General features: G+C 37.6%; 5 protein-coding genes across 6 annotated transcripts; 3 read left to right on the forward strand and 2 right to left on the reverse strand.

Moving 5' to 3' along the window:
- Window positions 1–216: 216 nt before the first annotated feature.
- On the forward strand, window positions 217–2,100 carry LOC145898555 (protein Red-like). Its single transcript, XM_082987063.1, has one exon. It carries the CDS (start codon window positions 234–236, stop codon window positions 1,821–1,823), a length of 1,590 nt encoding a protein of 529 aa, XP_082843189.1. The 5' UTR covers window positions 217–233; the 3' UTR covers window positions 1,824–2,100.
- LOC145898566 (putative splicing factor, arginine/serine-rich 7) lies at window positions 2,020–6,718 on the forward strand. 2 transcript variants are annotated; one of them, XM_082987074.1, is made up of 9 exons: window positions 2,020–2,266; window positions 2,349–2,479; window positions 3,478–3,554; window positions 3,814–3,882; window positions 3,958–4,136; window positions 4,538–4,689; window positions 5,711–5,852; window positions 5,996–6,097; window positions 6,291–6,718. In XM_082987074.1, the coding sequence occupies exons 1-9, from the start codon at window positions 2,148–2,150 to the stop codon at window positions 6,469–6,471; spliced, it is 1,152 nt and encodes a 383-aa protein (XP_082843200.1). In that variant the 5' UTR covers window positions 2,020–2,147; the 3' UTR covers window positions 6,472–6,718. The 2 variants fall into 2 exon arrangements, with proteins under 2 accessions (XP_082843200.1, XP_082843208.1); XM_082987082.1 differs by having other exon boundaries at window positions 5,999–6,097.
- Window positions 6,719–7,881: 1,163 nt separating this feature from the next.
- On the forward strand, window positions 7,882–9,055 carry LOC145917869 (18S rRNA (guanine-N(7))-methyltransferase-like). Its single transcript, XM_083003175.1, has 2 exons — window positions 7,882–8,396; window positions 8,700–9,055. The coding sequence occupies exons 1-2, from the start codon at window positions 7,914–7,916 to the stop codon at window positions 9,051–9,053; spliced, it is 837 nt and encodes a 278-aa protein (XP_082859301.1). The 5' UTR covers window positions 7,882–7,913; the 3' UTR covers window positions 9,054–9,055.
- A 506-nt stretch (window positions 9,056–9,561) lies between these two features.
- LOC145917868 (hydroxymethylglutaryl-CoA lyase, mitochondrial-like) lies at window positions 9,562–10,537 on the reverse strand. Its single transcript, XM_083003174.1, has one exon. The coding sequence runs from the start codon at window positions 10,516–10,518 to the stop codon at window positions 9,562–9,564; it is 957 nt and encodes a 318-aa protein (XP_082859300.1). The 5' UTR covers window positions 10,519–10,537.
- LOC145917870 (mitochondrial import inner membrane translocase subunit Tim13-like) lies at window positions 10,537–11,392 on the reverse strand. The gene is made up of 3 exons (XM_083003176.1): window positions 11,190–11,392; window positions 11,063–11,131; window positions 10,537–10,953 (listed from the first exon to the last, which is right to left on the reverse strand). The coding sequence occupies exons 1-3, from the start codon at window positions 11,316–11,318 to the stop codon at window positions 10,849–10,851; spliced, it is 303 nt and encodes a 100-aa protein (XP_082859302.1). The 5' UTR covers window positions 11,319–11,392; the 3' UTR covers window positions 10,537–10,848.
- Between the last annotated feature and the right edge of the window lie 873 nt (window positions 11,393–12,265).

The raw sequence follows: 12,265 nt of genomic DNA on the forward strand, positions 1-12,265 counted from the left end.
AATGCAAGCAATAGCATGATTGAAAAAAAGTCTTTGCCCTTTTTATGTATTATACTGCCATTGCCATATAGCCTACATACATTAGCATCTTTGTATTCATAATGTAAAATAAGTTTTTGTGAAACCATTGTCTGATTTAGTTTGTGGGCTGTTACAACGTTTTAGGATTTTTTATACATTTAATTATTATATCCAACTAACTGTCAGTGTTTTAGTGTCAATATTTAGGCAAAATGGCAACGGAAGTGTTTTCCAACCCTATGGCACCAGACCTGGATGATGAGTCTGGTGGCACAAATGAGCAGCCTTTGACAAATGCTGATTTCAGAAAATTGCTTTCGACACCAAGAGCTGATGGCACCAAGCCTGGTAACAAGGCGACAACCAAAACCCATCGAGGATTCGCAGTTCCAAGAGAATATGATGCATCAAATGATGCTTCAGCTGCAGAGCAGAGACGGAAAAAGAAAAGCTTCTATGCAAAGCTCAAAAAGCAAGAAATGGAACGACAAGCAGAATTGGCCAAAAAGTATAGAGACAGGTCTAAGGAAAGAAGGGAAGGAAAAGGAGATTATAATGATGTTGAATTAATGAGCACAACTGCCGACTACCGTGCTGTAGGCCCTTCTGCCGAGATTGATCGCACAACTGCTGAAAAAAGAAGACAAGTAATTCAGGAATCCAAGTTCTTAGGTGGTGACATGGCTCACACCCATTTGGTGAAAGGGCTGGACTTTGCTTTGCTTCAGAAAGTTCGAGCAGAAATCACCACAAAGGAGAAAGAAGATGAGGAGATTTTGGATAGTGTTATTGAAAAGGAAACGCCTGTTGAAGCACCCAAAAAGGAATCTCCATTTGACAACATTAGAAGCAAAATGGCTAAAAATGTGTTTCGCACTTTGTTTCAAAGTCAATTTTCACGCCAAAATGAGACATTTTTACCTGGGCGCATGGCTTATGTTTTTGATTTAGATAATGAATATAATGAAAGCGATATACCAACCACGCTAATCCGAAGTAAATCAGATTGCCCCAATCTTGAAACACACACCACACTTTCTACCAATGACATTGTCATTAACAAGCTAACCCAAATCCTGGCTTACTTGCGCCAAGGCACGAAAGAAAAGCATCGACGCAGGAAAGAAAAAAGATCCAAGGGAGATGAAAAGATTCACAGGCCTGTTGAAGCTGATCTAAGCATTTTTGATGATGTTGGAGATTATGTACCGTCGACCAAAAAATCCAAACACAGTCGCTATGGAGTTGGTCCCTATTTTGAAAAGCCACGGATGGATGAAGACAGCATCGAGGCTCACAATGCAGAAGCAAAGGCTTCAACTAAACAACTGCTTAAGAATGTGAATGAAAAGCAAACAGCTGATAAAAAACAGAAAGTTGAGGAAGAATCGAAAAAGAAGAAAACTACAGGAAATCCATTGGTTGGAAGCAATGTGAATTTACCTGATAGTTATGCTGAATGTTACCCTTCAACACAGTTCCACATTGCTGCCATGGGTGGTGACAGTGATGAAGAAGCTGACTATTCAAAAATGGACCAGGGTAGTAAAAAAGGTCCTGTTGGTCGGTGGGATTTTGATACCCAGGAAGATTACAATTCTTACATGTCCAATAAGGAAGCCATGCCGAAGGCTGCCTTTCAGTATGGCATTAAAATGTCAGGTGGAAGAAAAACTCGTAGAACTCGTGAACAAAATGAGAAGCAGAAGTTGAACAGGGAGCTGCAACAAATCCAACAAATTATAGACAAGCGTAAGGGGGGGAGCAGTAAAGGTGACAATTTTATGAAACCAAGCTATTGATTTATGTCTATTTTTGTATTGTTGCTATCTATTCCTTTCAAACATGTTTGTTGCTTTTAAGGAAATGGAACATTTTCTGTAAGTCCAACATAAGAACTGTTTTACACAATGCTTGTAGATGCATAAGGTCACTTTACATGAATTCACCTTTTCAAAAAACAAATTCTCAATCAAAAATGGTTTGATTGAAGAAGTTTGTTGTACATTTTTGTTGCTTGTTTTTCTGTTTGATTTTGGTTTATTGATTACAATCAAAAGCTATTTCGTTGAATTTCAGTACGCAAATACCATTAAGTCAAATAAATAGGTTTGAAAAAAGCCAGTATGGCGACTTGTGTGGTGCAGGTTGCTAATGTTGCTCCTTCAGCAACACGCGAACAAATGGAAACACTCTTTGGATTTCTTGGTCCCATTGAAGAAATGCAAATCTACCCAAGGAAATTGTAAGTTCCTTTTTAGATATTATCACTGTAGAAGTTTTATACTTTAAAATCCAATGTATTAACAGCTTGTTTTTGTCTCAAGGGATTCAACAGTTCGAACAACCAAGGTTGTATATCTACGATATCGTGATCCGAGCTGTGTAGGTGTTTCTCAACATTTATCAAACACTGTTTTTATTGATCGATCTCTCATGTGCATTCCTTATACTGAAGGTAAATATTATTGAAAATATGCAGGAAATATCCTACTAGATAATAGTGAATTTGTTGTCAAGCAACCATAAAACTTGTTATTTCAATAAACAAAATGTTTGTTGCAACATTAAGTCTTTGTTTTTTGTTTGTTTTTGTTCTGTGCATATTCACTTCTATCTGAACACATCCACAAGAAACTGGGGCTTGAGTATTGAGCCATCCATTGTGCTTTTCATCATCAGAACCACGCTTAGCAAGCGTGGCACAGGTGTTTCTGAGTTGAACATGAGTTATGGGATGCATTGGAATAGTTTAATGCTGTGTTTCACATTCACATGCCTATAGAGCTGTGAGATAGACTACACTCAAATCAATAAAACTTATTGATAATTCTATCAGTCACATAATTGTGACTTATTCAGAAAGTTACTGGCATTTAAATACGTATTTACCTTGGTTTCAATGGTAGCTTTGTTGCAAAAGTTTCAAACCACTTTGTTTTTCGTGTATCCTTGTTCAGCACAACACACTTCTTGAACTCGCAAATATTGCTCATGAAAATAGCGGACATGAGGAAGCCATCCACCAACTCAACAGGCTCTCATCACATTATAACTTTCTTTTTCTTCTGTATACTTGCAGATAAAAAAGTCCCAGTTGAAGTTAACTCATACTGCTGTCGATTGACATATTATTAATGTAATATTTTTGCTGTGTCACAGATTGTTACAAGGTCATTGTTTTAGTAACTGTAGTATGAATATGCATAATTTGATTGGTTTAGTTCACCAAGATATAAATTCCTATAATGTACCCTTGGATTATTTACAAGCACAGGTAAAATTATGTGTTTCACAAAACGATAAGCTTGGCCTTAGCACTAGTACTGTTGCTCATACCCATACACCTAAAAAATAATCATTTGAATGTATGGTTTGTTTGTGGTAAGTATTTCTTATTTATGCTAAATTAATTTAGTTTGCCATTACTCTTAATAAAACATAGTCCATTTTTAGGCATTATTCCTGATGAAGAAACAGCAATGCAGTTTGTCCTACCTGCAAGCTCTGCATCCAATATTCCAGGATTGCCGGTTTGTGGACCACTTTAAATTTTGATTTTAAAAAACCTTGCAGAATGTAAAATGTGGAAATAGAAAATAAATAATTCTTTGTCTGAAGAAGTATTGTTCAGATTTTTGGGGGGTTAAGTTTTATTGAGAGTATTTTGTTTAGGGAAACATCGCCAAAACAATTGTCCTCAACTACATAAAGTGGCCAGAAAAATAATTAATATTTTTTTTAAAACAAAAAACAATTTTCTTTGACTAAAATTACCATTTGTGTCTATAGGCGACAAATGAGCCAGCTAAAATAGACGATCTACGACGAACTGTGTATGTGGGAAACTTGGACTCTCAGGTATTTTTTTTGCAAATTATTTTGCCTAGTAATTTGTAAAACTACCATGTTATGCTTTGTTCTATCCTGTTGTAGGCTGTTACATCAGAGAAGCTGTCAGCTTTTTTCTCAACATGTGGGACTGTCAGACATGTGCGCATGGCTGGAGATGAAACACAACCAACCAGATTTGCTTTTGTGGAATTTTCAACCCTTGAATGTGCTCAAAATGCAGTGCAGCTGAATGGCATGAACTTCTGTGAAAGACCTCTGAAGTGTGTTGAGATTAAATTTTGGTGTTTGATTTTGATAAATGTTTAAATAAGACAGGGTTGGGATTCTATTCTAAGTTCTCTTAATGGTCCATGGTGAATAGCTCTTTCCGTGACAGTCTTAAATCATGAAATTTGCAAACATGAAATAGGTGTTCAATCAATCTTTTGTCATAGATCAGAAATATTGTCTTGTTGCTTTGCAGTGTTAAAAGTCTTTATGCTTATTATTGAACCCCAAGAATGACCTGCTTAGTAAAACTGCATGCCACAATAGCTAAACTGTAGTCATTGTAGTAGTAATAAGATAGTAAAAAATTGTGAATTACTTTTTCAAAAAAAAATATTGGAAACACAACAAACTACTGTAAATATGACCCAGCTGCTCATAATTCATTTTTCAGAATAAACCGTTCTAACAACGCTATTGTGAAACCACCACCTGGATCTAAAGCACCTGGTGATGCAACTGCAAAGGAAATTGATGAAGCAATGAGGAGAGTTAGAGAGGCACAGTCCCTGATAACCAAAGCATTGGAAGGTGACTCCAGATCAGGTAACTTGCATCAATTGTTTATTAAAATATATAAACCAGCTCATGTCCTCGGTTAATTTATCCAACTAATTTATTTTGTTTCTTTAACTCAAGGTGGTTAAATGGTTAACAACATGACTACAATTGTTGTCCCGCACCTTTAGAATGATAACTCGATAGAATCATTTGTGTAAAGGAGAAATGTTTGACACAAAGGTGTTTGGTTTCTAAAGCTGTCTGGTTTCTAAAGCTGTCTAACAACCGCATGTTGCAATATTCGGAATGTCCCTACTTCTGTTTCCTACACCTTATACCTACACACAGACCACTATCATTTGATAACAGGATCAGTCTGGCTGTTGTTTGGAATATATGTTTCACATTGTGGGCATTTTCAGTTCCTTAGCTACAGTAAACACAATGATAAAATGATTTAAAAAGCTTCTGAAAAACTATAATACTAAATGGACTAAGGATAACAAAACAACATCAACCTGTTGCAACTTCAAAATAGTACGGTGGGCGAGTAGGCACTATACTGTGTTGCAAGCCGTGCATGAGAAGGCAAGGCAAGACAACTGCCTGCACAGTTAAAAGGCAGCATCCAACGCTTGTTCATAAGAATCACGCTTACAAGACGAACTGCTGTCCAGCCCAGCATCTGCTGTCTTTTAGATCACAATTTTTCAATATTTGAAGTCATTTATGACTACCTACTTCAAAAGTTGAAATATTGGGATCTACCCAAAACTGCAGATGCAGGCCTAGCGATCACTGTAACTTATTTAATAATACTAAAAAAAGAAGCAGCAGTAGCTTTTTATTACAGGATCAACCTGGCTCATAAACAGGAATATATATTTCGACAATACTGTTATTGTTTTTTAGACGTTTTTAAAATCATTTGTTACGTTTATTTCAAGAACTGAAGATGCCCATGGGGCGAAATTTATATTCCTGTTTATGAGCCAGGTTGATCCTGTAATAAAAAACTACTGCTGCTGCTTTTTTTAGTATTATGACTACCTTTGTATGTTTTTAGGCAAAAAAAGGTCGCGAAGTCGTTCGCGGTCTCGCGACAGACATCGACGGAGAAGGTCGAGGAGTCGGGACAGATCCCGACGCCGTCGGTCTCGTTCGCGGTCACACGGAAGATCGAGACGTTCGAGTTCTCGTTCGCGCAGGTTGGTCAAGTTCATCGTAGTTATGTTTATGTCTTTGTTGGCTTACAACAAAACTGCAAATGCGCAATCTATAGGCTAAAATTTATTGCTAAGATTAAAGTGAAATGAAACAGTGTGATTATAACAGCTCTGATTTATTTCAGCAGGAGAAGGAGGAGCCGCAGCAGAAGCAAAGATAGGAGGCGGAAGAGAAGCCGATCCCGGTCACCGCGCAAAAAATCTGGATCGCGATCGCCAAGTAAAAAGTAAGTGACTCCACACAATTCCTCATTGGCAACTTTGTCGCAATTGGGCGCTATTTAAAATCACTTTTGCGTATTTCCGTTGTTGAGGAGGTGGCGGATTATATATTTCTTAAAAATAAAATCGTATGAAACATACATTAGGCGTGCGTCTCTTATTCCTTGTGTGCTTACTTCGTGTTTTGTTTCATGAAAGGAGCAGCAAGTCGCACCGCAAAGATCGTAAACGAGATCGTGATCGTGACAGGGATCGAAAACGCAGCAAACACAGCGAGAAAGACAAGACGGCTGAGAACGGTTCCGACGCCGACGAGAAACAAGGGACACCGAAGGAAGGCGCGGATAATCAAAACGGAGCTGTTGCGGCTGCAGAATAGTTTTTTTTTAGTAGGCTGTCAAGACGCTTTTGAACTCCTTATCGGTCTCCGCTTTTGTGACATTTGTTTTAGTGTTGTAACACTTTTAAGCTTTTGCAGGTCAAACACCCACACAATCATCAAGGTTCAGTAATTTTCTTCGATTATCTTTTTGTTCTTGGTCGCTTTTCTCTGTAAATAGCGGTGTTCGGCTTACTGCCTTCAGCAAGCGAAGTTGGAAACCGTTCAATAAACGCGAGGCTTTTTATGGCTTTTGTACAACTTTATCTCTTGCGGTCACCATTCTCTTGTTAAACGCACAAAATCCATTTTGATAAATAACGGACAGCGAGCCCACGATTTCCAGTAGTCTGGTTAAGACAGCAGGACACAGAAATTTTGATCCAATGCAGTGGCTCCAATTTTTGTTAAATAAAATATATGGGTTTATGTATGCTACTTTGTCGAATGTCAGCTACGTTTCTGTCGAGGCAATATTTCATCCACCAGGTAAATTGTTTAGCGTAAAATTGACTAATATTTGCAGATAAATCTTCTTTATTCTGATGAGATTGAATTTCGATGCAGTACAAGTAGAACTTCAGCAGTATGGAACTTTTACCGTGCAAGCAAACGAGGTTGCTGCACTGTTGTTAAAACATTATGGTGAAATACGAGAAAGTTGCAAGTTTGTGGGAAAACAAATTAAATCCAAAACTTATCGGAATTTCTTCTAATTTCAATCTACTGTCCTCAAAAATGATTGTTTACGTAGAATACTGTTTTACTATTCTGTGGTGGAAACGCAGTTGTTGAATCGCTCATGCGGAACCTATCGGCGCCAGACTGAGCTTATTGGAAGATACTTTTACACCGGGTCACAAAGTTTTTTCCAAACTTGATCCACATATAAGCCTATGTAACATAGAAATCTGTGCGAATATTAACGCAACAATTTCGTGTAGTATTTCAACTCAAATATATAAACAAAAATAACAGGCGGTGGCCCTGTTCATGCCTAACCATTAAATTCGCACAGATTTCTTTTTTACACATACTTATATGTGGATCAAGTTTAGATAAAACTTTGTGACCCGGTGTAGTAGTATTTTCCGAGCTTATTGGCACGTTACAGTTTCCGATTACTCCACGTTTATTTTGTTTTCGATTTGTGCTGATGTTATGTTTTATGTAGTTTGCATACCGACTAAACGTGTTTGGTGTCGCCATATTTTCTCATTGCTCTAAAGATCGGAAAGCAGATGATGTATAAGACATAAAAAAATGTCTGTTGATGAGTTCACGACAAGCAATAAAGTATAAAATGGGTCTAGTGTACAATTGTTGTACATAGCTCTGTTCTGAAGATCTGGGAAACTATGTCAGTTTTTCATTTGGGCCGTTTAAAAACGTGTTGAATTTTACAGTCCTTTAGGGGTTAAGTAAATTTAAAATCTATACTTATGTCTTCAAAAAGGAGGCCTGAGCATCAGGCTCCACCAGAGATTTTTTATAATGAGGAAGAGGCCAAGAAATATACCACCAACTCAAGAATGATAGAGATTCAAGCTGGTATGAGCGAAAGAGCAATCGAGTTACTTAACTTACCAGAGGATACTCCGTGCCTTATTCTGGACGTTGGTTGTGGGTCTGGACTAAGTGGCGAATGCTTGACTGAATATGGACACGAGTGGATTGGAATTGATATAAGTGCAGCGATGTTAGATGTTGCCAGAGAGAGAGAAGTTGATGGGGATGTTGTCTTGGCTGATGCTGGACAAGGTGTAAGCTTTCGCCCAGGAATGTTTGATGGTGTTATAAGCATATCTGCTCTGCAGTGGCTGTGCAACGCAGATAAAAAGTACCACAAGCCACAAAAGCGTCTGTACACTTTCTTCTCAACTCTTTATGCTTCAATGAAGCATGGCACCAGGGCAGTGTTTCAGGTGGGCTAAAATATAAAAGTTTTTAAAAATAAATTTCCAGTAAATTGAAGCAAGTTGTCAAAGAGCAAACGTAAATCACTTGTCTTGTAGATAGATATATTTCGCCTATATCAAGCATTATCAGTATCACGAAAAACAACACTTATTCAAATAGAATCAAGTAAATTGAATAAACTTTTAACTTAATATCTAAACATGTCTACAGTAGGCCCTTTAACTTCCGAATAAAATCTCAAAATTTGTGTTTTTCACCACCTTATGCTTGCTATAAGGTTTTGAAGGGCTTTGTTTTGTTTACTGTAGATTTACCCGGAAAATCCACAACAATTGGAACTTATTACCAGCCAGTCAGTCAGAGCTGGATTTGGAGGTGGTGTTGTTGTCGACTATCCGAATAGTACAAAAGCAAAGAAAATATTTCTGTGTCTCTTCTGTGGAATACCTTCTCCGACTTTACCACAAGGACTGGGAACTGGTGATTCAACATCACAAGTAAAATACACTTCAGAAAGATCTTTGAACAGTTTTCACAAGCGACAGAGTATAAAAAAATCTAGAGACTGGATAGTAGAGAAAAAGGAAAGAAGAAAGCGCCAAGGAAAATCAGTTCGTCCTAACACTAAGTACACTGGTCGCAAGCGCAAATCTCACTTTTGAAGACCTTTTCTGCAGTTTAGGGCAGCGGCCCACAATTTTTTCTGCACTGCAAACTGTATGCATGAAGGACTTGTATGGACTGACCTTTAAGGTGTAGGAATAAACAAAGTATACACTATATGTTTTAGTGAATTTAATGTAACTCATCAGTCAAGATACGAAATACAATATAAATATTTGCGCAAAAGAGCCATAATAATCAATGAGAGCTACCAGCTAGCACAGTGCCACATCAACAGCTGCACTGATGAGACCTTACAGGTCGAAACAGTGCGTGTATACACCCTGTCTGCAGCTCTCAACAATATAAATAGAAGGAACCAAGAAAATAGCAATAATAATTTATTTTTCCTATATGTCGATCGACAGCCTGCCGGGGTAGTTTGGTTCAGATTCAAGCATATTTCATCTGTCAATATTCGACACTGATCTTTTTTTTGAACACTAAAGCAAAAGAATAAAATCTATACAATAGGTAAATATGTATTTGAAAACACAAATAGAAATGTTAACTGGTCTCGTATTTCTTTGATAGCTTCGCTCTCCCAACCTTTGATTCATTGTTTCTGTTTAGAAAGGTACTAATGTCATTGCCAACCAAAACCAATTTTTCCAAATCAATTCCAGTGTCCATTCCCATGCCATGCAACATATAAACAACATCTTCAGATGAAACATTTCCAGATGCACCTGCAGCATAAGGGCAACCACCAAGCCCTGCAACAGAAGAGTCAAAAATTCGTATTCCGCACATTATTCCTGTTAGAATGTTTGCAAGAGCTTGACCATATGTATCATGGCAATGCAAAGCTAACTTTTCAATGGTCACACTTTTGGTGAGAGTTTCCAACAGGGCTCTGATTGAACCAGGAGTGCCCACACCTATGGTGTCACCTAGAGATATTTCATAACAACCCATGTTTAGCATAGCTTCTGTTACATTTAGAACTGCCTTGGGGTCAATCGTGCCTTCATACGGGCAACCTGCCACACAGGAAACATAGCCTCGTACAGGTATATTGTGCTGTTTTGCTGCAGTTAAAACTGGTTCAAACCGCTTCAAACTTTCTTGTATTGAACAGTTTATATTTTTTTTACTAAATGACTCTGAGGCAGCTCCAAAAATAGCTACTTCATCTGCATTTGCAGCAACTGCCCCAGTAAAGCCCTTAAGATTTGGAGTCAAAGCAGAGTATTTTGTGTTTGATCCTCGTTTAATTCCTTGTAGGACCTCAGTGTGGTCTTTCATTTGTGGCACCCACTTTGGTGATACAAAACTGGTCACTTCAACAGCCTTAAATCCGCAATTTGTAAGCTGATTAACCAGGTCGATTTTGACTGCTGTTGGAACAACTTGTTTTTCATTTTGCAAGCCATCCCTTGGTCCAACTTCAACAATTTTCACATAATCAGACAGGAATCTTCTGGCACAACATTGATTCACAAGTTTTGAAGACAAAAGCATCACGTAATACTACAAACCCTGCAAAGCACAAACAGGACTTTGACTTAAAATATTAAACATGAATGACAGTTGAAACGTCATAAAAACTCAATGACACAACTCAGAGAACATTCACAAGCACAAAAACATACAAGTTTATTAATCTTCAACATGTTTTGTTTTAAAAAAAACGGACAAAAATGTTTGCCATGAAAACTATTTGTGATAATTTTTCCAATAATTTTTTGTAAAAATGAATGCCTGACACTGGATGGAAGAAGGAATTGTAATGCAACAAAGATTTAGATGGCGCAACATGTCACACAATTGAATAAGGTCATGCCATCAAATTCACTCATGCATCATATGAGAATGTTGCCGTATTTTATTTGTTACTGTCCGTGACACACAGTTCCAGGAATCTACATATCGATCAACACATTTCGCAAGGCATTTCTGAAAAATAAATACTATTTTTTGTCAAAGTTACAATAACTAAAAGCTAGCTAAATATTGCAACACTTGTGCAAAACTAAACCAGCTATTTTATTTTTTGAATATGCACCTGCTGTGAGTTGTCCAAACTTGATCCAGGAGTTTGTACACAGAGCTTGAAACATTTGTCATTGATAGTCTACACAGAAACTTTTACAGTTTACATTCAGGCAAAGTCTAAAAAAAAACATTCGTACCTGAACCAACATTTCTTGTTGTTGTATAGCAGCTTGAAGTTCGATAACTTTCAACGATTCGGCTACAGTTTCGCGGTTTAATGTTGGGGGTCCTGAGGGATTGGATCCATACGAAGAAAAACTATCCATCACTATTATTAAGTAACACTTCGTCTATCCAAAAGCACAATGCATAAAAATGTGTAGGACAGTGGGTTATCAAACAAATAAATTCAGGGAGAAGATTTCGTTACGCTTGAACACCTCACGTGGAAAATTCTATTTACTGTAGCATGGGACTCTATATTTACGACAATTGCTATAGTCCCGAGCGTATGCCCGCACGCTGGCGTATAATGAAACAAACAAAGAATCAACCGGCGCAAAGCGTGAGTGTGGACCCGGCCTAGTTGTACTAAGGTTTTATACCTAGTAAATATATCACTAAAAATTCAAAAAAACAAAAATGGCTGGCGAAATAGAAAGTCTGCGCAGTTCACAATTTATTTTCATGAAGGCCGGACAAATCAAGTCGGGAGAATTTCTACGACCGGCTTCACAAGTAGTGGTTGTAAAGATAAATGACTTAAAAATGGTGATAAAAGGTTGTTTTAAAGCGAAAATACCTTTGCAAGATACATATAATAGTATGCAGGAGTCCTACACATTTCCAATTGTAATTGGTTAACGCTAACAATTTTATTGTTGTGTGCTTTTTCACCATAACATATTTCGGTGCCGCGTGCCTCTGATTAATTACATAGAAATCCCGACCTCTAACGAAAGTAGTCCTAACATTTGATTGACAGGTTTTCCTGTTAGATTTTCGTGAAATATTTGTTTTCAGTACACACAAGGCGATAACATATTGCGATTTTTGCCTTTTTTCCGCACTACGTAGACTATGCATGCCGCGTTTATAGTGATATTGCATGACAAACTGTTCATGCTGTTTTGTGTGTGCCCATACTGGCTTTTATTTCTTGTACTTGCTGCTGCAATATACTGCACTGCTGTTTGCTGAAACTCCCCCATAAACTGCTATTCGGATTAAACTGTCTTCTAAGTGATCTCTGTTGAGCTGCAGAAGGGCAGAC

This window comes from Ascidia mentula, chromosome 1, assembly GCF_947561715.1.
Source record: "Ascidia mentula chromosome 1, kaAscMent1.1, whole genome shotgun sequence".
Lineage (NCBI taxonomy): Eukaryota > Metazoa > Chordata > Ascidiacea > Phlebobranchia > Ascidiidae > Ascidia > Ascidia mentula.